Source organism: Macaca nemestrina, chromosome 6 (genome assembly GCF_043159975.1).
Source record: "Macaca nemestrina isolate mMacNem1 chromosome 6, mMacNem.hap1, whole genome shotgun sequence".
In the NCBI taxonomy this organism is placed as follows: Eukaryota; Metazoa; Chordata; class Mammalia; order Primates; family Cercopithecidae; genus Macaca; species Macaca nemestrina.
Genome location: NC_092130.1, coordinates 105,738,158 through 105,762,822, shown reverse-complemented (window position 1 = coordinate 105,762,822; position 24,665 = coordinate 105,738,158). Strand labels below are relative to the sequence as shown.

At 42.2% G+C, this 24,665-nt stretch overlaps 1 protein-coding gene across 5 annotated transcripts in view; it reads left to right on the top strand.

The window, feature by feature from the left end:
• The window catches only part of OCLN (occludin), a 61,644-nt gene that overhangs the window by 5,497 nt on the left and 31,482 nt on the right, over nucleotides 1-24,665 (top strand). For 4 of the 5 annotated variants that reach the window (XM_011730231.2, XM_011730230.3, XM_011730232.3 and 1 more), the window contains exons 2-4: nucleotides 5,664-5,780; nucleotides 10,987-11,665; nucleotides 15,782-15,943. In XM_011730231.2, coding sequence (XP_011728533.1) covers nucleotides 5,731-5,780; nucleotides 10,987-11,665; nucleotides 15,782-15,943 — 891 coding nt within the window. In that variant the 5' untranslated portion in view covers nucleotides 5,664-5,730. 5 annotated transcript variants of the gene reach the window in all.

Here is a 24,665-nt window from a genome sequence, read left to right as displayed (position 1 = left end):
CTTCCAGGACCCCTTGATACTAAAATCTGAGGAGGCTGAAGTCCCTATTACAAAATAGCTTTGTATTTGCATATGGCCTAAATGCTCTTGTATACTTTTTTTTTTTTAATTGTTATTTCGAGACAGAATCTCACTGCATCATCTAGGCTGGAGTGCAGTGATGCAGTCTTGTCCCACTGCAAACTCTGCCTCCTGGGCTCAAGCGATTCTCCTGCCTCAGCCTCTGAAGTAGCTGGGATTACAGGCATGCACCACCATGCCCAGCTAATTTTTGTATTTTTAGTAGAAACAGGGTTTCATCATGTTGGCCAGGCTGTGTCGAACTCCTGACCTCAAGTGATCCGCCCATCTTGGGCTCCCAAAGAGCTGGAATTACAGATGTGAGCCACCGCACCCAGACTTCTTGTAGACTTTAAATAATCTCTAGGTTAGTTATAATACCTAATACAGTGTAAATGCTACATAGAATTGTGATATTGTAGTTTTAAAAATCTGTATTTTTTGTTTTACTGTTTATTATTTTTTTAGACAAGGTATTAATGTTACTCAGGCTGAAATACAGTGACGTGATCATGGCTCTCACTGCAGCCTCAACTTCCTCTGCTCAAGAGATCCTCCCACCTCAGTCTCTTGAGTAGCTGGAACTTATAGGCATGTGCCACCATACCTGGCTAATTTTAAGAAAAATTTTTTGTAGAGATGGGGTCTTGCTATGTTGCTGTGGTCGGTCTTGAACTCCTGGGTTCAAGTGATCTTCCTGCCTAAGCTTCTTAGAGTGTTGGGATTACAGGTGTGAACCACTGTACCTGCCCTGTTATTTTTAATTTTTTTTCCCCTGAATATTTTCTGTCTGAGGTTGGTTGAATCTGGATTTAAAACCCATGGATGTGGAGGGTCAGCTGTATTTGAAAATGGATACAATATACCTAAGTGCCTAAGCACTGAAATTTCTCACTTTCAGGATAACCACCTTATGATGAATGCTGTTGCCCATTTTCTTTTTTTTTTTAATTTTTTTTTTTTTTTTTTTTTTTTTGAGACGGAGTCTCGCTCTGTCCCCCAGGCTGGAGCATAGTGGCCGGATCTCAGCTCACTGCAAGCTCCGCCTCCCGGGTTTACGCCATTCTCCTGCCTCAGCCTCCCGAGTAGCTGGGACTACAGGCACCCGCCACCTCGCCCGGCTAGTTTTTGTATTTTTTTTTTAGTAGAGACGGGGTTTCACCGTGTTAGCCAGGATGGTCTCGATCTCCTGACCTCGTGATCCACCCGTCTCGGCCTCCCAAAGTGCTGGGATTACAGGCTTGAGCCACCGCTCCCGGCCTGTTGCCCATTTTCTTGAAGACTTTTTCTTGTGGGGTTTTGTTTTTGTTTTTGTTTTTGTTTTTTGAGCTGGTGTCTCGCTCTGTCACCAGGCTGGAGTGCATTGGCACGATCTCTGCTCACTGCAACCTCCTCCTCCTGGATTCAAGAGATTCTCTTGCCTCAGCCTCCTGAGTAGCTGGGGCTACAGGAGCACGTCGCCACGCCCAGCTGATTTTTGTATTTTTTTTTTTAGTAGAGACGGGGTTTCACCAGTTGACCAGGATGGCCTCCATCTCTTGACCTCGTGATCCACCTGCCTCGGCTTCCCAAAGTGCTGGGATTACAGGTGTGAGCCACAGCGCTTAGCTCTTTAAGACTTTTTCTTATCCCAGTGCAGAGGTCAGGATTATTCCCGCATTTGACAGAGGAGTGCACTTAGAGGAGATAAAGAATTTGTCTCAGATTGTGAGCCAGTAAATGGGGGCTGTTAAAACCACTAGGTTGGGCCGGGCGCGGTGGCTCACGCCTGTAATCCCAGCACTTTGGGAGGCCGAGGCGGGTGGATCACGAGGTCAGGAGATCGAGACCATCCTGGCTAACACAGTGAAACCCCGTCTCTACCAAAAACTACAAAAAAACTAGCCGGGCGAGGTGGCGGGCGCCTGTAGTCCCAGCTACTCGGGAGGCTGAGGCAGGAGAATGGCGTGAACCCGGGAGGCGGAGCTTGCAGTGAGCTGAGATTGAGCCACTGCACTCCAGCCTGGGCGACAGAGCGAGACTCTGTCTCAAAAAAAAAACAAAAAAAAAAAAACAAAAAAAACCCACTAGGTTGTTTTAAACTCATCATTCTTATTTTACAGAGAGTTCTTGCTTAGTGTTGATGGCCTAGCCAATGGGTTAGTTATCCTTTCCGGTGTGTTTGGTCAGCTGCAAATCTGGATAAGCTGTCTCCTCCACTTTGCGGTTACCACTGGAGACCTCCCACCAGGTGGACATAAATGGTTCATTCTTTTGTGCTAATGGGGTGCCATAATTCAGCCCCTTGGGAATCTGCCCACCCACACAAGGATGTGCTCAAGATTCTCAGGATTCTTTCTCTCTGCATTCCCGTCATCCACCGGTCTGGTAACCTTCCCAGAAAAGGAAGTGAAGTTGGTGTGGCGGGACTTGTTCTTAACGAGCTTGCTTTTTTTTTTTTTTTTTTTTTTTTTTTTTTTTTTTTTGAGACGGAGTTTTGCTCTTTTTGCCCAGGCTGGAGTGCAATGGCGCAATATTGGCTCACTGCAACGTCTGCCTCCCAGGTTCAAGCGATTCTCCTACCTCAACCTCCCAAGGAGCTGGGTTTACAGGCATGCACCAACATGCCTGGCTAAGTTTTCGTATTTTTAGTAGAGATGGGGTTTCACCATGTTGGTCCGCTGGTCTTGAATTCCTTGCCTCAAGCGATCCACCTGCCTCCGAAGTGCTGGCATTACAGGTGTGAGCCACCTCGCCTGGCCTAAAATCAGTTTTCCTTAATGTTCTTTTTCTGAACATCAGTTTGGAAGACAGTTTGGACTTTTGCCTTTTTATAGTACCAAAACATTTTGGCCTAAATTGCTCATTTGTGTGTGTGTTTCACCATTATTAGAATAGAGAGAAATTGACCAGATGTGTTGGCTCATGCCTGTAATCCCAGTACTTTGGGAGGCCAAGGCAGGTGGATAGCTTGAGCTCAGGGGTTTGAGACCAGCTTGGGCAACATGGTGATACCTTATCTCTACTAAAAAAACAAAAATTAGCCAGGCATGGTGGCATGTGCCTGTAGTCCAGCTACTTGGGAGGCTGAGGCGGGGGGATGGCTTGAGCCTGGGAGGCAGGTTGCAGTGAGCTGAGATGATGGCACTGCATTTCCTCCTGGGCGACAGAGTGAGGCTTTGTCTCAAAAAAAAAAAAAAAAAAAAAAAAAACAGAGAAATTGACTTGAGTGCTAGTTACAGGGCTGTGTACACTTATGATTTCTGCACTTTTCTATATGGTATACTTTAATAAAGTGGTTTTCAAAAATGTAGAAAAGTCATCTTCCTTCATGTCTTTGGAAAATTATGCTAATTGTGTTGGTGTTATTAACATTATATTCCCATCTTTGAGGATTTATCTAACAGTTGGGCAGAGTTTAATTCTGAGACAGTTAATTCTCCGCAACACGGTGAAACCCTGTCTTTACTAAAAATACAAACAATTAGCCGGGCGTGGCAGCATGCGCCTATAGTCCCAGCTACTCTAGAGGCTGAGGCAGAAGAATTGCTTGAAGCTGGGAGGCAGAGGTTGCAGTGAGCTGAGATCGTGCCAATGCATTCCATCCTGGCGACAGAGCGAGACTCGGCTCAAAAAAAAAAAAAAAAAGAAGAGCTGCCATTAATTTAAAAAAAAGTTTTAACAGTTTAAATTGATGTACTGCTGTTAATATAGTAATGTATGATTGTACAGGCCTTATTAGAAAAGGAAAACAAATCAGATACTTTAATATACTCATTATAGATGTTGCTCAAGTGTCATTCAAGGATCATACCTTTTAAAGTTACTCTGATACTTTTCCATTACCTTCAACTTGAAAGCACAAGAGGTTTTGCAGGCAGAGATATCCATGGTCCAATCTGGTTCCTGTAAACATTCAACAAATTATTTGGACGTCTACTATGTGCCAGGCATTGTTTTAATCAGTGAACAAAACAGGCAAAAATTCCTGTTCACGTGGAGTTTACCTTCTAGTAGATCTCAAAGTTCCCTACTCTACTAATCACTGGTATAGCCTGGAAAGAATTTATTGTTGGTTCAACATAGCTAAGGAGTGGCATAAAGTTCTGTAGCTGATGTGGGAAGTACCTTGCCAGTGTCTCCAGCACTGAGTTTTCTAGAATAATCCTCAAGCTTTGTAGGTTTGGGAGTTGTGTGTTTACCAGATCTTGCTGAGACTTGTCTTTTTCCTGGAGAGCTCTCAGTGCCCATGGATCCACCTACAGACCTAGGCATAGGATCTCCATCTTCACTTCCTCATGGATGCTAACACCAGCTGTGCACTCCCCACAAAAGCTGGTGTTTCCCAAATGGAACTCACTGTTTCAAACTAGCATAGTGAAAAGCACAGGAGATCATCTGGGTTCAAGTTACTTCTGAGTGACTCCCTGTCATCCATATAACCTTGAGCATATTACTTTACATCTCTTTCTGACCCTCTTTGCATCTGTAAAGTGACTAATCAACCATGGAGGGTTGTTTTGAGGATGAAAGGAGGATTTTGTTTAAAGCACCCAGCACGTCGGTAGGTGTCTGCTGAATGTTAGTTTCCTTCCCATCTTCTGTCTCCTAAGCTAGTCTTTCATTGATGCCTCACACCTAGGTTTGCTGCTGCTGAGTCTAGGTGCTTCTTTTTACTGTTGACTTTGTCCTTCAAATCTGTTTCAAATCAAACTTACACCTCCCTTGCCGAGAATCACGAACTGGCTCCCTGTTTCCTACCTGAAGGAAGTGAGACATTTCCACTAGACTTTCAAAGCCCTCCCTCTTACTCATCCTCCATCCACTATATTCTTACTGTAACCTTATTTTAAAAGACTACACCATTCCACCATGTTCCCACCTGGTCTCCTCACTGTTCCATAAGCTAGCCACCTGTGTATCAGCACCACACCAGCCTGGAAGAACCAGGACCCCAGCGCTGGCTCTCATGCGTCACTCCCACAGGCTCTCCTGGTCTAGTGTAGGCACTTAATAAATGCTTGGTAAGTGAAATTGCTTCTCAGATGTTTAGGAACTTGTGCTGAAGAATATTAGGACAAAATTTCAGAAAACGACCAATTAATACTATGCATAGTGTTTTTTCTCCCCTTGTATAAAAAGTATGCTCGGTCTTGAAGACTTGGAAAAGGAGATAAGGGGGAAAATATCTACAATTCTGCCATTTATAGATACATTTTATTATCTTTTTTAATGATAAAGGCGTTTAACCCATTAGATTGTTAGTTTGCATTGAGGAGCTAGTATGTGCTAGTGCTGCTATATGTGCACTTTCATATGTGTTCTCATTTAATATGAACTTTCAAAAGTAATATGAAATTATATATATTTCAAATTTTTGTGCAAAACATAGAGGAATTAGCCAGGCATGGTGGTGCACGTCTGTAGTCCCAGCTACTTGGGAAGCTGAGGTAGGAGGAGGGCTTGAGCTTGGGAGGTCAAGGCTGCAGTGAGCTGTGATTGGACCACTGCACTCCAGCCTAGGTGACAGGGTAAGACCCTGTCTCGGTGGGGGGGAGGGGGTGAAGAAAAGAAAGAAACTGTGAGCTCAGTAGTGATGCCATAACCCTACTTTTGTTGCTTAGATTGGTTTATCTTGGGAGCTATAGGGCATTGCTCATCCTGAAGATCAGCTGACCATTGACATCAGCCATGTCATCCAGGCCTCTTGAAAGTCCACCTCCTTACAGACCTGATGAATTGTAAGTAAATAATCCTTTAGTTATTCTCTTTTAAAAAGTCTGTCACATGTAAACAATAAGTATGGTTGAAACTTTCAATTTTAAGTGTTTGCTTTTAAAAATAAAATGATACGTGTACTTGTAAATTCAAATTGTATCAAAGGGTCTGCACTGAAAAGTGAATTTCTCTCAACTTTCAGAGTGACAGTTTGTCTCTGCTAGGACAACTACTGTCACCTATTGCTAATGTTTGTTTCAAGAGATTGCCAAGGTTTATATTTTTATGTTCGTTTTTGTTTTGTACAAATGATAATGAAGCTTCCATTTAAATGCCTTGTTTAGATGGGCACTGGCAATATATTGTCAGTTTTTAAAAATGACAGCTTTAGGCCAGGCCGGGTGCCATGGCTCATGCCTGTAATCCCAGCACCTTGGGAGGCTGAGGGCCGGCGGATCACAAGGTCAAGAGATCAAGACCATCCTGGCCAACATGGTGAAATCCCATCTCTACTAAAACTATAAAAATTAGCTGGGTGTGGTGGCTCACACCTGTAATCCCAGCGACTTGCCTGTAATTCTGGCTACTCGGGAGGCAGGAGATTCACTTGAACCCAGGAGGCGGAGGTTGCAGTTAGCTGAGATGATGCCACTGCACTCCAGCCTAGAGACAGAGCAAGACTCCATCTAAAAAAAAAAAAAAAGGGCCAGGCCGGGGGGCTTATGCCTGTAATCCCAGCACTTTGGGAGGCCGAGGCAGGTGGATCACCTGAGGTCGGGAGTTCGAGACCACACTGACCAACGTGGAGAAACCCCTATCTCTACTAAAAGTACAAAATTAGCCAGGCATGGTGGTGCATGCCTGTAATCCCAGCTATTTGGGAGGCTGAGGCAGGAGAATCGCTTGAACCCAGGAGGCGAAGGTTGCGGTGAGCTGAGATCGCACCACTGCACTCCAGCCTGGGAGACAAGAGCGAAACTCCTTGTCAAAAAATAAATTAATAAATGAAAATAACAGCTTTATTGAGATATAATTAACATACTTTACAATTTACCCATTTAGAATGGATAGTTTAATGATTTTTAGTATGTTCACAGAGTTGTATAACCATCACCACAATTAATTTTAGAACATTTCATTACTCTCCAAAGAAACCTACCCATTGGCAGTCATCTCCCAGTTCCATCAGCCCTAAGCAACTATCGGTCTACTTTCTTGTTTTGTTTTCTTTTTTTTTTTTTTTGAGACGGAGTCTCGCTGTGTCTCCCAGGCTGGAGTGCAGTGGCCGGATCTCAGCTCACTGCAAGCTCCGCCTCCCGGGTTCACGCCATTCTCCTGCCTCAGCCTCCCGAGTAGCTGAGACTACAGGCGCCCGCCACCACGCCCGGCTAGTTTTTTGTATTTTTAGTAGAGACGGGGTTTCACCATGTTAGCCAGGATAGTCTCGATCTCCTGACCTCGTGATCCACCCGCCTCGGCCTCCCAAAGTGCTGGGATTACAGGCTTGAGCCACCGCGCCCGGCCTTATCGGTCTACTTTCTGTCTCTATAGATTTGTCTATTCTGCATATTTTGTATAAATGGAGGATTCATGTAATATGTGGCCTTTTGTAACTGGCTTCTTTCACTTAGCATAATACTTTCCATACTGTCAGTTTTAAGAGTGATTCCTGCCATTATCTAAAAGAAGCAATGTTGAGGGGTTTTGGGCTCCTTCGTCATGTGAAGATTTATCAGTGAATTTTTGAATTCCAAATTTGCTATCAAACATTGATAGGGATTTCCTCCTCTAAGTAGTTTGCAGCTTTAACCCTGATAAGTGTAGTGGAGTGTAATGTAGGCAAAAACAGTTTCTCCTGCTGTTCTGTCACAACACATCTGTGACCTCTGATCACCAGAATTTGTGGGGATTTTTCCCCACCAGCAACCAAGTAATCAGTTCTACAGTGGACAATAGCTCTGTGTCCTCTAATTATCAGTTGAGTTCTGACACTGTCCGGAGATAGCATCAGATCACAGGTTCAGGGCTCATTCCTACAAGACTGCCCCCACTTCACGTAGCAGCCACAAGCTCAGGTTGTAGCCTGTGTTTCTGACCCACCTACAGTAAATCAGGATTCACACAGGTCTCTCCTTGGGTTCAATTAATTTGCTAAAGTGGCTCGCAGAACTCAGGGAAACACTACTTATCATTACTGGTTTATTATAAAGGGTATTACGAAAACCAGATGTGGTGGTGCACGCCTGTGATCGCAGCTACTCGGGAGTATGAGGCAGGAGGAGTGCTTGAGCCCAGGAGTTTGAGGCCAGCCTGGGCAACATAGGGAGACCTTGCCTTTTAAGAATGATTGAATGAATGAATGAACAAACAGGTGATATTACAATGGATACCAACAAACACCAGATGAAGAGTTGAACAGGGCGAGGTATGTGGGAAGGGGCCCTCCCTGGTTGTGCCACCCTCCAGGAACCTGCACATGTTCAGCTGTCCAGAAGCTCTGTGAATTCAGTCTCTAGGTTTTTATGGAAGCTATATGACACAGGCATGATTGACTAAATCATTGGCCATTGGTGAGCAGTGTAAGCCTCAGCCCCCGTTTCCTGTCCAGAGGGATTTGGGGCTGAAAAGTTCCAACCCTCTAATCCTAGCTCCCATCCTAAAGCTTCCTAGGGCTGCTAGGAACCTATCATCTCATTAACATATAAGGGACATTTATCACTTTGGAGATTCTAGAGATTTTAGGAGTTGTATGCCAGAAAATGGAGATGAAGACCAAATACATATTTCACAATATCATGTGGAGGTTGTGTTCCAGTTATTTAACCTCCTTACTAGTGCCTAAAACATGGTGGGGACACAAGTTGTTTATGACAATACAGTTTTTAAAACATACTAGAGAATATAGTAATTGAGTAGTACACCACTAATCTGACACTTATTTTGTGTTGCTTTTGTAAATAATGATGAACTGAAACATACATAAAGAAAAGGACATACAATGTATGTAGGAGATCATGAGGAAAGACCAAGCAAACATACATACTCATTACCCACGTCAAGAAACAGAACACTTCAAAGTCCTTCCCTGTGTCCTCTCCTTTTCTGTGGAGACCCCTGTCCTGACGTTATGATCATTAGCTGCTTTTATTATTTTATCACCTTGTATATCCTAAACATTTCAGTTTAGTTTTACCTGATTTATTTATTTTTGAGACGGAGTCTCACTCTGTTGGCCAGGCTGGAGCGCAGTGGCACAATCTTGGCTCACTGCAACCTCTGCCTCCTGGATTCAAGCAATTCTCCTGCCTCAGCCTCCCAAGTAGCTGGGATTACAGGTAACCACCACAATGCACAACCAATTTTTATACTTTTAGTAGAGATGGGTTTTCGCCGTGTTGGCCAGGCTGGTCTCGAATTCCTGACCTCAGGTGACCTTCCCGCCTCCTAAAGTGCTGGAATTATGGGTGTGAGCCACCACGGCCAGCCAGTTTTACCTGTTTTAAAACTTTATATAAATATAATAATGCTATATGTATTTTTTCATTTTTTTCAGCATTATCTGTAACTGCATGTATTCATAGTTCATCAGTTTTGGCTTCATAGCACTGTAGAAATATAACATGAGCCATATATGTAATTTTATACTTTCATGAAAAATAAAAGGAGAATTTTTTTTTTTTTTTTTTTTTTTGAGACAGAGTTTCGCTCTTTTTGCCCTGGCCGGAGTGCAATGGCATGGTCTCGGCTCACTGCAACCTCCACCTCCCAGGTTCAAGTGATTCTCCTGCCTCAACCTCCCAAGTAGCTGGGATTACAGGTGTCCACCACGACACCCAGCTAATTTTGTATTTTTAGTAGAGATGGGGGTTTCACCAGGTTAGCCAGGATGGTCTTGAACTCCTGACCTCAGGTGATCCACCCGCCGCGGCCTCCCAGAGTGCTGGGATTGCAGGCATGAGCCACCGTGCCCGGCCAAAAGAAGAAATTAATTTTAATATACTTCACTTAATCTTGTATATCTAAAACATTATTTCATCATGTGATTGACATAAAAATGAAAGATTCAGGAGATGCTTTACATTCTTTCTTCATATTATATCTTTGAAATCCACTGTGTATTTTTAAATTTTTTTGGAGACAGTCTTGCTCTGTCACCCAGGCTAGAGTGCAGTGGGTGTGATCACGGCTCACTGCAACCTCTGCCTTCTGGGTTCAAGTGATTCTTGATTTTCGTGCCTCAGCCTCCCAAGTAAGTGGGATTACAGGCATGTGTCACCATGCCTGGTTAATTTTTGTATTTTTAGTAGAGATGAGGTTTTACCATGTTTACCAGGCTGGTCTCAAACTCTTGGCCTCAAGTGATCTGCCCGCCCCGAACTTACTGCTGTGCATTTTAACAGCATATCTGAGTTTGGACTAGCCACATTTCATTTCTTTTCTTTTTTTTTTTTTTGAGATAGAGTCTTGCTCTGTCACCCAGGCTGGAGTGCAATGGCACGATCTCGGCTCACTGCAACTTCCACCTCCCGGGTTCAAGCAATTCTTGTGCCTCAGCCACCTGAGTAGCTGGGATTACAGGCGTATGCCTGGCTAATTTTTGTATTTTTAGTAGAGACGGGGTTTCACCATGTTGGCCAGGCTGGTCTCGAACTCTGCTGACCTCAAGTGATCCATCTGCCTCGGACTCCCAAAGTGCTGGGATTACAGACGTGAGCCACCATGCCCAGCCAGACTAGATACATTTCAAGTGTATGATAGACCCAAGTGGCTAATGGCTGCCACATTGGACAGTATAGCTATGGAGTATTCCATTGTATGGATATATTACAGTTACCCTTTCCACTGTAGGTAATTGGTACAATCACTTTGGAAAACAGTTTGATACTGTCTAGTGAAGTTGGAGATAAAAAAATATGTGATCCAGAAATTCTCCTGGGTATATACCCTAGAAAAATGAGTACTTTTCTATACCAGAATACACATTGAAGGATGTTTATACTTAAACTGTTTACAATACCCCCAAACAGAGATAACCCAGGTGTCCGAGCACAATAGGTTGTGGCCAGAGGCCAATAATCTTATGTTTTAACAAGCCCTCCAGGTGATTTCTATGCACAGATAAGCTTTAGTTTCATTTACCCAATGGTTTAAATTATTCCAAATAAGTTGTGTTCTTTCTGCTTACTACCAAAAAGTGCTAACTTGAAATTATTTTCATGTTCATTTCAGCAAACCGAATCATTATGCACCAAGCAATGACATGTATGGTGGAGAGATGCATGTTCGACCGATGCTGTCTCAGCCAGCATACTCTTTTTACCCAGAAGATGAAATTCTTCACTTTTACAAATGGACCTCTCCTCCAGGAGTGATTCGGATTCTGTCTATGCTCATTATTGTGATGTGCATTGCCATCTTTGCATGTGTGGCCTCCACGCTTGCCTGGGACAGAGGCTATGGAACTTCCCTTATAGGAGGTAGTGTAGGCTACCCTTATGGAGGAAGTGGCTTTGGTAGCTACGGAAGTGGCTATGGCTATGGCTATGGTTATGGCTATGGCTATGGAGGCTATACAGACCCAAGAGCAGCAAAGGGCTTCATGTTGGCCATGGCCGCCTTTTGTTTCATTGCCGCGTTGGTGATCTTTGCTACCAGTGTTATAAGATCTGAAATGTCCAGAACAAGAAGATATTACTTAAGTGTGATAATAGTGAGTGCTATCCTGGGCATCATGGTGTTTATTGCCACAATTGTCTATATAATGGGAGTGAACCCAACTGCTCAGTCTTCTGGATCTCTGTATGGTTCACAAATATATGCCCTCTGCAACCAATTTTATACACCTGCCGTTACTGGACTCTACGTGGATCAGTATTTATATCACTACTGTGTTGTGGATCCCCAGGAGGTATGAGTGGTGTGTTGGGTTTTTTCTCCATCTCCTTAGCCAGAGGCTTTCAACTTGGGATATGTAATAGAATCACTCTGGAAACTCTTAAAAAATATTAATGACAAGGCTCCACTTCTAATTAAATCTGGGGGAGGGACTGAGTGTCATTAAGATATAATTAACATACCATGTAATTTGGTTACTTAATCAGTGGTTTTTAATATATTCACAGAATTGTGCCACCATCACCACAATCAATTTTAGAACATTTTCGCTATCGTAAAAAGAAACTTGTACCTGTTAGTGGTCATTCCTCGTTTCCCTAACTGTTCTTAGCCCTAGGCAACCACTAATCCTACGTCTATAAATTTGTCTATTCTCTAGGTATTTCATACAAATGGAATCACACAATGTGGCCTTTATGATGGGCTTCTTTTACTTAGCATAATGTTTTTAAGGTTTGCCCATGTCATAGCTTGTGCCATTCCCTCGTTCCTTTTTATTGCTAATATTCCAGTATATGGATAAACCACATTTTATTTATCAGTTGATAGACATTTGGACCATGTCTACATTGGCTATTAAGAATCATGCTAGGCCAGGCACAGTGGCTCACGCCTGTAATCCCAGCACTTTTGGGAGGCTGAGGCGGGCGGATCACGAGGTCAGGAGATTGAGACCATCCTTGCTAATACAGTGAAATCCCGTCTCTACTAAAAATAAAAAAAATCAGCAGGGCATGGTGGCAGGCGCCTGTAGTCCCAGCTGCTTGGGAGGCCGAGACAAGAGAAATGGCATGAACCCGGGAGGTGGAGCTTGCAGTGAGCCGAGATCGCGCCCATATAGTCCAACCTGAGCGACAGAGCAAGACTCCATCTCAAAAAAAAATAAGAATCATGCTATAGACATTCTTGTATACGTTTTTGTGTAAACCTATGTTTTAATGATTTCTTGAGTTGGGTTATACCTAGGGGTGAAATTCCTGGATCATATGGTGACTCTTTAATCTTTTGAGGAGCTACCAGAGTTTTTCCAAAGAGTTTGCATCATTTTACATTCACACCAGAGATGTATGACGGTTCCGATTTCTCCACATCCTCACCAACACTTGTTATTGTCTGTTTGATTCTAGCCATGCTGATGGGTGAGAAGTGAAGTGGTACTTCATTGTGATTTTGATTTGTATTTTCCTTGTAGCTAATGTTATTGAGCATCTTTTCATGTACTTACTGGCCATTTCTCTTTTATCTTTGGAGAAATGGCTATTTAGACGACTTGCCCTTTTTTTTTTTTTTTTTTTTGAGACGGAGTCTTGCTCTGTCGCCCAGGCTGGAGTGCAGTGGCACGATCTCGGCTCACTGCAAGCTCCGCCTCCCGGGTTCACACCATTCTCCTGCCTCAGCCTCCCGAGTAGCTGGGACTACAGGTGCCCTCCACCACGCCCGGCTAATTTTTTGTATTTTTAGTAGAGATGGGGTTTCACCGTGTTAGCCAGGATGGTCTCGATCTTCTGACCTCGCGATCTGTCTGCCTCGGCCTCCAAAGTGCTGGGATTATAGGCGTGAGCCACTGCGCCCGGCCTAGACTTTCCCACTTTTTAATTGGGCTATTTTTGTTTTTGTTTTGTTTTTGAGACAGAGTCTCACTCTGTCACCCACTCTGGGATGCAGTGATGCAATCACTGCTCACTGCAGCCTTGACCTCCTGGGCTCAAGTGACCCTCCTACCTCAGTCTCCTGTGTAGCTAGGACCACAGGGGCATGCCACCACACTCGGATAATTTTTAAAAAATTTTTTCTGTAGAGATAGGGTCTCACTTTGTTGCCCAGTCTGGGCTGGAACTCCTGGGCTCAAGTAATCCTGCCTTGGCCTTCCAAACCACTGGGATTATAGGCATCTTCACTTTCTTGATGGTGTCCTTTGCATAAAAGTTTTTAGTTTTGGGCTGGGCATGGTAGCTCACGCCTGTAATCCCAGCACTTTGGGAGGCCAAGGTGGGTGGATCACCTGAGGTCAGGAGTTCGAGACCAGCCTGGCCAACATGGTGAAACCCTGTCTCTACTAAAAATAAAAAAATTAGCTGGACATGGTGGTACGCTCCTATAATCCCAGCTACTCAGGCTGAGGCAGGAGAATCACTTGAACCCAGGAGGTGGAGATTGCAGTGAGCCGAAATTGTGCCACTGCACTCCAGCCTGGACAACAAGAGCGAAAACTCTGTCTCAAAAAAAAAAAGAAAAAAGTTTTTAGTTTTGATGATGTCCAGTTTATTTAATTTTTCTTCTGTTGCTTGTATTTTTCATGTCATAGCTAATGTTTTGCCCAATTCAGGGTCACAAGGATTTACTCCTACATTGTCTATTTTTTAACTTTTCTGTAGTTTCATAATTTTAGCTCTTACCGTTAGGTCTGTGATTCATGTTGTGTTAATTTTGGGCGTGATGGAAGCAAGGGTTCTGAAAGCTTTCACATGTTTGTATGCAGTTGTCTTAGTGTTCTTGTTGAAAGGACTTTTCCTCCACTAAGTTTTCTTCATGCCTTTGTCAAAAATGAATTGATCATAAATGTGGACATTTATTTCTGGGCTCTCAATTCAGTTGCATTAATCATATGTCCTTATGCCAGTACCATACTGTCTTGATTACTGTAGCTTTGTAGTAAGTTTTGAAATTGTGGACTGGGAGTTCTCCAACTTTGTTCTTCAAAACTGTTTTGGCTAGATTCTGGATTCCTTGCATTTCCATATGGATTTTAAGATGAGCATGTCAATTTTGGAAAAAAATGCCAGCTAGGATTTTGAAGGGTTATATTGAATCTGTAGGTCAATTTTGGATGTATTGTCATCTTTACAATTACAAGTCTTCTGATTCATGAACATAAGATGTCTTGCGATTTATGTAGGTCTTCTTAAACTTCTTTTAATTGTGTTTTATAGTTTTCAGAGTGTAAGTATGTTTTAAAGCAATGCAAGTGATTCAAATGTTCAGGTTGGGGTTGAGAAACCTACCTTAGTAACCATGAGTCATCCTGATTATATTAACATCTGAAACATTTCTGAGTTACTAATCTTTTTTCCCTTGTTTTCCTTTTTTCTTACACTGACTCAGGAATTCTCATTCCTGAATGAGTCACTCCTTTGGAGTTAGACCTCTAGTATCTCTGCCATTATTTTGAAGACAGAAGGTTTTCCCTGCAGATGTAGGTTTTCACAGTGCTCGTTGTTGCCATTTAGACATGCCCATTGTAGATAGGGACTGAAGGTTGGTACTCCTATCCTATCACACCCCCATCCATCCCTCTTAGTTCTCTTACTACTTGAAACTTGTAGTCTTTGAAAAATGATGTCACTGTCAGACAGCTGGAAGGAGAGCCTCTTGTTCCCATTAGCAGACATCCAGGGCAGAGGCCTGGTACTTCCCTCAACTCCAAGTGCCTCCTAGGCCAATATACCATTTAATATCCCATCACTGCTGGGAGAACTGTTAAGAGTAGGAAGTTTGTCACAGGGCCCTTTCTAGTAAGTATGCAAGACTCCTAAAACAGAGAAACCTGCCAGACCAAACAAATCACTAGTCAATTTACTACTTATAGCTTGATTAGATCCATGTCTTCATCATTTTTGGTAAGATAGAGATCTGTGGACTGAAATTTACATTCATTGTAAAAAGGCTTGCTAAGCATGTGTTTTGAACAAGATTACAAGCATGATTGGCTATTTTAAAGCTTTTGAATAGCATTTTTCAGGCCCTTTAGAAGTATACCAATGATTGAGTTACTTTACTGGCCATTCTCATCTGTTTATAAAACTGTGGCCCATAGATGCACAAGCTTTGGAACTAATTTTCTACAGCTCTGAAATGAGGGTGATGATTGATAGTTTTTAACGTTAGGCATTTTCTGAGGATTGAATCAAGTAGTATGTATGTGTGTACATTTGCTGGCCTTAGCCCAGTTAATGTGGGTTAGGTTTTATGATATGTCTGAAATGTAACTATTTGCTTCAGTTTTCTGTAAGTTAAACCACATGGATTTAGTAGGGCCTTAGGTAGATAAGGGTTTTAATAGTATGTAGAGGGTGAATTGTGATTAAGTAATTAAAATCTAATTATGCCAATATTTTTCACCCCTTTTTAGGCCATTGCCATTGTACTGGGTTTCTTGATTATTGTGGCTTTTGCTTTAATAATTTTCTTTGCTGTGAAAACTCGAAGAAAGATGGACAGGTATGACAAGTCCAATATTTTGTGGGACAAGGAACACATTTATGAAGAGCAGTCCCCCAATGTCGAGGAGTGGGTAAGTGTTAAAAAAATAACTTTACATCTTTTATTAAAGCCCCAAATATGTGTCTGAATTTTTAGTGCTTTGTTAAACTTTATTCTTATAATTAATGTTTGTATATGTTGCAAAAATTGTTGCATTGGTTTTTACTCAGAATTTTAAGAGGGTGGGCTAAGTGGAAATGGTTTTACTAAAAGGCGAAAATCAGCTTTCTATTTTCAAGAAGTGAATCTAGGTTTTGAAAAGAAATGGCTTCTAAAAAAATCATGCAGAAAGAACTTGGTTTTTGCAAAACAAAAACTGCTTCTTCCCCTACTGCCTTTTATTTTTCTGCTTATCATTTTGGAGATAAACAGAAACCATTGCCAAGGGTGCTCTCTTGGGTCAAGATTGGCAAGGGTGTTTTTGGAATAGCAGGTGGCAGGCCTTTTAAACTTTTGACATAGATAACAGCATGACAAACCACAGTGACTAATTCTGAGTTAACATTATGAAATACTTCAGTGAGGCAAAGACAGATTAGAACAATTTCCTTTTAAAAATATATGCTATTAATCTTACCAGGCTTCCTATATGATGTGATTTGCTGAAAGCCTAGAAAGTTCATCTCTTTAAAAATGCCTCCAAAATGAGTGTTAGTAAACTGTCTTTAGAGATGTTTAGAGGCCAGGTGTGGTGGCTCACACTTGGAATCCCAGCACTTAGAGAAGCCAAGGTGGGAGGATCACTTGAGTCCAGGAGTTTGAGAACAACCCGGGCAACATAATGGGACCCTGTCTCTACAAAAAATAAAAAAAAGAAATTAGCTGGGCATGATGGTGTATGCTGGAAGTCCCCACTACTCAGGAGGCTGAGGTGGGAGAATCACTGGAGCATGGGAGGTTGAAGCTGCAGTGAGCTGTGATTCTGCCACTGGCACTCTTGCCTGGGTGGCAGAGTGAGACCCTGTCTCGGAAAAAATAAAAACGAAAAGATGTTTGGAGTGAAACTTTTTCTAAGAAATCCTCTTAGGGTCCTGTTAGAAGCTACCTCAGAAACTGACATCACAGGGTTCTTTGAGCAGATTGATTGATTGTCATGAAGGTATTGCCACTGGTTCCCGGGAGGTTTATTTTGGCCTCTAGGAGTGGGGTGGGGAGTAGGCTGGCTAAAGATGGATGCTGGCTGCTGCTGGTCAGGTCTAGGGTAAAGACGTTAATATCTTTTTTTTTTTTTTTTTGAGACGGAGTCTGGCTCTGTTGCTCAGGCTGGAGTACAGTGGTGCAATATCGGCTCACTGCAACCTCCACCTCCCGGGTTCAAGCGATTCTCCTGCCTCGGCTTCCCGAGTAGCTAGGACTACAGGTGCATACCACTACGCCTGATTAGTTCTTTTGTATTTTTAGGAGAGACGGGGTTTCACCATGTTGGCCAGGCTGGTCTCGAACTCCTGACCTCAAGTGATCTGCCTGCCTTGGCCTCCCAAAATGCTGGGATTATAGGCGAGACATTACTATCTTGAAGGCTTAGCTCTAACATTCTATAAGTCTGATTTTTAAGGGAACCTAGGAAGATAGATGAATTTTTTTTCTGGTTAATTAAGGAGCAAAAATGAAGCAATCTTAGGAAAGCCAAGAAGGCTGTGGTATGTATTCACCACTGAGATGATAGTTCTTATGTCCCTGCCCTTGACTCGAAGCCCTGTTTTTTTTTTTTTTCCCTCGCTTTAACATGAGAAGGTGTTAGGAAGTGTTTTCTTTCGACCTTTACCTCCAGGCAAGGCCACCTGTAGCTGGAATAGGACAGGTCTATATTAGGAGGTATGAAGTAAATGTTTCGCTGAGAGTTTCTGGGTGTGTTAGTTTTCATTGGCAGTTAGATTTGTTTACTTAAGGTTTCAAGAGGCTTAAAAACAACAAACCCAACTCAAGGGAGACCAATGCCAGTAATATTAGAGTGCCAGTGAACTTTGGCCTCTCATCTGATTTACTATCATGTAGGTTTAATCAGTTCTAGTTGCTTTTGATAACTTGGCAAAAGATAACTATTGTAACTTATGGAGGTGATGATGATTAAGGTGAAAGAATGACTTAGCTTTTAAAAAGGTATTATTTTAATAAAATTCCTCCTTGAACCTCTGGAAATTTGATACCCTGTGGGTTGTTGCACATGCACTTCATTGTTTCTCTCTAGTAACAAGTATTTTCATTGTATGTAAAAGAACTATCTGTTGAATAGCAGATATATGATTTTGCCCAGACTGATGTTTTATGTGATACTTAACCAGAGGCAAATTCCTCATTTCTTTTCCTCTCCCCTTCAGTTTTCTGAACTGAAATGCCTTAGAAAGCCTATTTAAAATAAATTATTTGGAGGTGGTTTAACCACTGGTATTTTGCCTTTCTTTTTATTCTCCCCTCACCTGCCCAAGTTCACGTCGCGGAATTCAATACCACGTTCTCATTCTTTCCTTAATTGATGGCAACAGGCAGATGTAGCCTGTTACTTTCATTTCTGCTTGAATTAGTTTCACCCTGATAATGTGGCTATCGCTGTGGAATTGTGTCTTCCTGCATCTAAACTGTTCACAGTGGAGTAGATTAGGGAGTTTTCTTCCTTTTGGTCATGAGAAATTAATATCAAAACAATTTCTACTTAAAATAATGGACAAGAATCTAGAATTAACTACTTGCACTAAAGGAGAATTAAAATTTGGGTTTTATTGATTGCAAAGAGCTGAGACAGGTGACTCCCCGAATAGCTAATGATGGTTGATTTGGGGGGAAAAAGAAAAACTCAAGTCTGTAATCCCAGTACTTGCGAGGCCAAGGAGGATCACTTGAGCCCAGGAGTTTAAGACCATCTGGGGCAACATGGCAAGACCCTATATCCACAAAAAATTAAAAAAATTAGCCGGACCTGGGCACAGGTGCCTGTAGTCCCAGCTACTTGGGAAGCTGAGGTGGGAGGATTCCTGGAGCCTGGGAGGTCAAGGCTGCAGTGAGCCATGATCTCACCACTGCACTCCAGCCTGGGTGACAGAAGGAGACCCTGTCCCAAAAAAGCAAAACAAAAAATTACTACAGTAACAATTAGCTACTCAATATTAGTTTAATCCCTCCCTACAGATTGCGGTCGGTCTAGAATTTTATTATGTTGCTAAATCTTACTGCCTTCCTTCTTGGATTTTTAGCATCTTCAGGATTATAACACGCCTCCTGCCCCGCCACCTCTCAGAGCAGAGGGTAGTCAAAAGCTGTGCCTTCAGTGTTTAAAACAGGTTTTAGCCCTTTTGTATAATCTGTGAGAAAACTTAGAGTTTTGTAATTCCCTGTCCCTGTTGGCTGAACACGGTGGTTTCTCTGCCCTTCTTAGGGCTTTTTAGTGTTGTTGCTTTTTTCTCTTCCTTTTTCTGGATATCTTGTACCTTGTAAAATAAACAGCTCATGTTTGCACACTGCTTGATTTATAACCTGGTCTTTTATAGTCACTCAGGTGGATACCAGTTTGTATTTTAAATGTTTTAAGGTTTGTTTAATTAAACTTTGCAGGTCTTTGTTTTGTTCTGCCCTCAAATTTCAGATCTGATTTTTTAAGTTAAATATTATGTTTGTTTAAGTATGGATTATTTGGAAAATACAGTGAAGTGCAGCCATTCCTTGGTATACTCAGGGGGTTGGTTCCAGGACCCCCATGCATATTCAACTCCTGTAGTTGGTGGAACCCATGTGTATGAAAAATTGGCCCTCTGGATACCCGGGTTTTGCATCCCGCCAATACTGTTTTCCATCTGTGTTTAGTTGAAAAAAATCCACATATATGTGGACCCATGCAGTTCCAACCTGGTTGTTCAAGGGCCGACTATATAAAGTAATTTTTTGTTTGTTTGTTTGTTTTGAGACAAAGTCTCACTCTGTTGCCAGGCTGGAGTGCAATGGCATGATCTCAGCTCACTGCAACCTCCTGCTCCCAGGTTCAAGTGGTTTTCAGTTAGCACTTTGGGGTACTTTTTTTTTTTTTTTTTTTTTGGAGAAGGAGTCTTGCTTTATTGCCCAGGCTAGAGTGCAATGGCACTATCTCAGCTCACTGCAACCTCCGCCTCCTGGGTTAAAGCGATTCTCCTGCCTCAGCCTCTCAAGTAGCTGGGACTACAGGCACCTGCCACCACGCCTGGCTAAGTTTTGTATTTTTAGTAGAGACGGAGTTTCACCATCTTGGCCAGGCTAGCCTCGAACTTCTGAGCACGTGATCCATGCGCCTCCACCTCCCAAAGTGCTGGGATAACGGGCGTGAGCCACCATGCCTGGCCCAGGGCACTTTCTTTAATCATCTTTTTCCTTTCCTACTTCTTACTCTAAATCAGAAGTATGGTCATACTTCCTTAAATTTTTTTTTTTTAATTTTGTTAATATTTAGAGACAGGGTGTAGCTCTGTCACCTGTGTTGGAGTGCAGTGGTGCAGTCATAGCTCACTGCAGCCTCAAACTGGTTAATATTTGTAAAATACTTAGTATAATACCTTGCATATGGTAAATAATGTAATGTTATTTTTAATAATTTGGTGGTTTTTTGTTTTTTTGTTTTGAGATGGAGTCTTGCTCTGTCACCCAGGCTGGAGTGCAGTGGCGCAATCTCAGCTCACTACAACCTCCACCTCCTGGGTTCAAGTGATTCTCCTGCCTCAGCCTCCTGAGTAGCTGGGATTACAGGCGCACACCACCATGTCTAGCTAATTTTTGTACTTTTTTTTGTTTTTTTTTGAGATGGAGTCTCGCTCTGTCGCCCAGGCTGAAGTGCAGTGGCCGGATCTCAGCTCACTGCAAGCTCCGCCTCCCGGGTTCACGCCATTCTCCTGCCTCAGCCTCCCGAGTAGCTGGGACTACAGGCGCCCGCCACCACGCCCGGCTAATTTTTTGTATTTTTAGTAGAGACAGGGTTTCACCGTGTTAGCCAGGATGGTCTCGATCTCCTGACCTCGTGATCCACCCGTCTCTGCCTCCCAAAGTGCTGGGATTACAGGCGTGGCCACCGCGCCCGGCCTGTACTTTTAATAGAGACGGGGTTTCACCACATTGTTTGAACTCCTGACCTCAGGTGATCCACCTGCCTCAGCCTCCCAAAGTGCTGGGATTACAGGCATGAGCCACCGTGCCCAGCCAATTTTGTGTTATTTTAAAACCAAAAATAGGATCATAATGTACACATTGTGTGCAGTATGCTTTTTTAAAAACTTTGTTTTGTGAACATCTTTCCAAGTCTGTCAGCACACAGACCTACTTGCTCTTAGCAGCTGGGTGGTATTTCATAGTATGAGTAAACGATGATTCATTCTCCTATTTATGGATGTTTTAATTGTGTTCGGTTTACTATTACAGATAATGGTGCAGTGAACGTTCTCTCACATGTCTTTATGCACTCTTGCTAGTGTTTGTGTAAGATAAATTTCCAGAGCTAGTCATCGAGTGTGCACACTTAAAATTTTACTAGGTTAGCTGGGCATGGTGACTCGACTGTAGTCCCAGCTATTCAGGAGGATGAGACAGGAGGATCTCTTGAGCTCAAGAGTTTGAGGCTGCAGTGAGCTATGGTTGTGTCACTGTACTCCAGCTTAGGCAATAGAGCAAGACCCTTCTCTTGGAAAAAAAAGCATTTTACGAGGGATTACCAAGTTGAATTGTTTTTAAAAGCTCTGCAGGTTCTACTAACCCTAATGGTATATGAAATTGCTCAGTTCCCAACATTTTTTTTCTGCTCTGGTTATTATCTGTCATTCATTTTTGTTAATCCAGTAAGTAAAAATAAAGTTTCATTTTCAAAATTTGGTGATTAAGCATATGCTTATTTCCTGTTCTTCATCACTTGATGTCTTCAGAGCATAGCTTAGTTTTCTGTGATTGTTCGTTCTTTCCTGACTAGAGTTTTTTATATTATGGTTATTAATATTTTGTCTTATTGATGATAATTTCTCACATATTATTGTGGTCTTTCACCTTTGTCTACAGTGTTTTTTTTGTTTGTTTTAAGAGAGAGGGTCTCACTGTGTTGCTCAGGCTGGTTTTGAACTCCTGGCCTCAAGTGGTCCTTGTGCCTTGGCCTCCCAAAGTGTCGGGATTGCAGGCATTTGCCACCGTGCCCAGACTTCTTATTTTTTTATGTACTTATATTTCCTGTTTCTTTATGGCTTCTACATATCTTTGTTCCTAGAAAGTTTTATACCCCCTTCAAGGTTTAAATAATACCCTCCTATAGTTTCTTTGGTATCTTAAAGTTTTGTTTTTTTACCCCATGTGTACTAAATGTGTGTAGAGGGTTGAGTTAAACATATGTCAGTCCTTGGTACATTTTAACATCCTTGATTGGTGTAATGTTCCTCTCATGTTTCTTGTTTTTATTTTTGCCCAGTCTAGACCTTTAAGATCACCAGAAGCTTTAGACCACCAGAAACTTGTTTTTTTAAACAGCTTTATTGAGGTACAATTTATATACCATAAATAGTAATCACCCATTAAAAATTTACAGTAATTTTTAGCAAACTTAGAAGTGTCATGCACCCAATCCAGTTTTTGTGTTTTTGTTTTTGTTTTTTTTAACATCCGGGATATACAATGGACCACTCCCCTTGTTTTTGAAGATAAACGTTTCATTTTAGAATAGTTTTATTAATAGATTTACAGAAAAGTTGCAATTATAGTACGATGGATTTCTGTATACCATGGCACTCAGTTTTCCCTTTTGTGTTTTTTTCTTGAGACAAAGTCTCACTCTGTTGCCCAGGCTGGAGTGCAGTGGTACAACCATAGCTCACTACAGCCTTGACTGCTGGGCTCAAGCAGTCCTCCCACCTCAGCCTCCCAAGTAACTGGGACTACAGGCACATGCCACTATGCCTGGCTGACTTTTTTTTTTTTTTTTTAAAGTAGAGACAGAGTTCGCTATGTTGCCCAGGGTAGTCTTGAACTCCTGAACTCATGCAGTTCTCCTGGCTTGGCCTCCCAAAGTGGTGGGATTACAGGTGTGAGCCACTACACACAGTGCAGCTAGTTGTCCTTATTGTTAATATGCTACATTAGTATGGTACATTTGTCACCACTACTGGACCAATATTGATATTTGCTATTAACCAAATGTCATAACTTTATTCAGATTGAGGAGCTTGTTTTTTATTATAGTATGAGATAAACACTAACTTAATTTTGTTCCCAGATGGTCAACTTGAATAATACTGAAATTGTGTTTTCTGAAATTTTATATTTTTTTGTGAAAGTTGAGTCTTTTGATTATTCTTCCTTTTTTGAACACATTTTGGCCAGAATAATTGTGTAAAAGGGGGCTATTAAGCCATTTTGTAACTGTATATGATAATATTTTTAGAGAATAGACAAAATTGATGTTGAAGTTAAATATGGTTTTATATTAACAGAAAGCATTTTCATCCGCATTCCTGGGGTCACATATGGGCGAGAAAGACAGGATTAGAACCCTAATTGAGCATTTCCATGCCATTAGATTCTTAGGAAAAACCTTAATATTACCTTTTTTTTTAAATTATTTTTTGAGATGGAGTCTCACTCTGTCACACAGGCTAGAGTGCAGTGGCGTGATCTCGGCTCACTGCAACCTCTACCTCCTGGGTTCAAGCAATTCTCCTGCCTCTGCCTCCCGAGTAGCTGGGATTACAGGCACCCGCCACCACACCCGGCTAATTTTTATGTTTTTAGTAGAGATGGGGTTTCGTCATGTTGGCCAGGCTGGTCTCAAACTCCTGACCTCAGGTGATCCATCCGCCTCAGCCTCCCAAAGTGCTGGGGTTACAGGTGTAAACCACCGTGCCCAGCCAATGATTACCTTTTTAAAAACTGGACTTTAAGGCTGAGCACAGTGGCTGACACTTGTAATCCCAGCACTTTGGGAGGCCAAGGTGCATGGATCACTTGAGGTCAGGAGTTTGACACCAGCCTGGCCAATGTGGTGAAACCCCATCTCTACTGAAAATACAAAATTAGCCGGGCCTGGTGGCACACGCCTCTAGTCCCAGCTACTCTGGAGGCTGAGGTGGGAAATCCACCTGAACCTGGTAGGTGGAGGTTGCAGTGAGCCGAGATGTGCCACTGCACTTCAGACTGGGTGACAAAGTGAGACTCTGTCTCTAAAAACAAAAACTGGACTTCAGGTGCACAGAAATAGATGAATTCAGTTCTTAGCTTATGACATGATCACCTTTAGTCCATGCATAGCATTCCTGGTACATTTATTGTTTCATAATGAACACCTGCAGATCTACCATCCCACCTAATAATTACAATACATTACTAAGTGACATTATACAGTTTTCACTCTCTCATCTACTTGCTTCTACCTGTCCCCAGAGATAGGCTGTCTAGAATTTGGAGTTTATTATAATTTGCTTTTTAAGAAGTTTTTACCTATGTATTTGTATAACTTAGCAATACATGATTTTGTTTTGGGTGTTTTTTAACTTCGTAGAAGGCGTACCTGCATGTAGTGTCTTGGCATTTGCCGTTTTACTGAGAGTTGGGTTATAGATTAATGCATGTTGATGGAGCTGAAGTCCATCTGATGTCACCATTGTCTGGTCCTCTATTTTATAACATTTCAGAGCAGTTTATCCAGTTTCCTTTTAATGGGGTTTTGGATTATTAAAACCATTACAAATGCCATGAACATTTTTATTTTTTATTTATATTTTTTGAGATAGTGTCTCGCTCTGTTGCCTGGGCTGGAGTGTAGTGGCGTGATC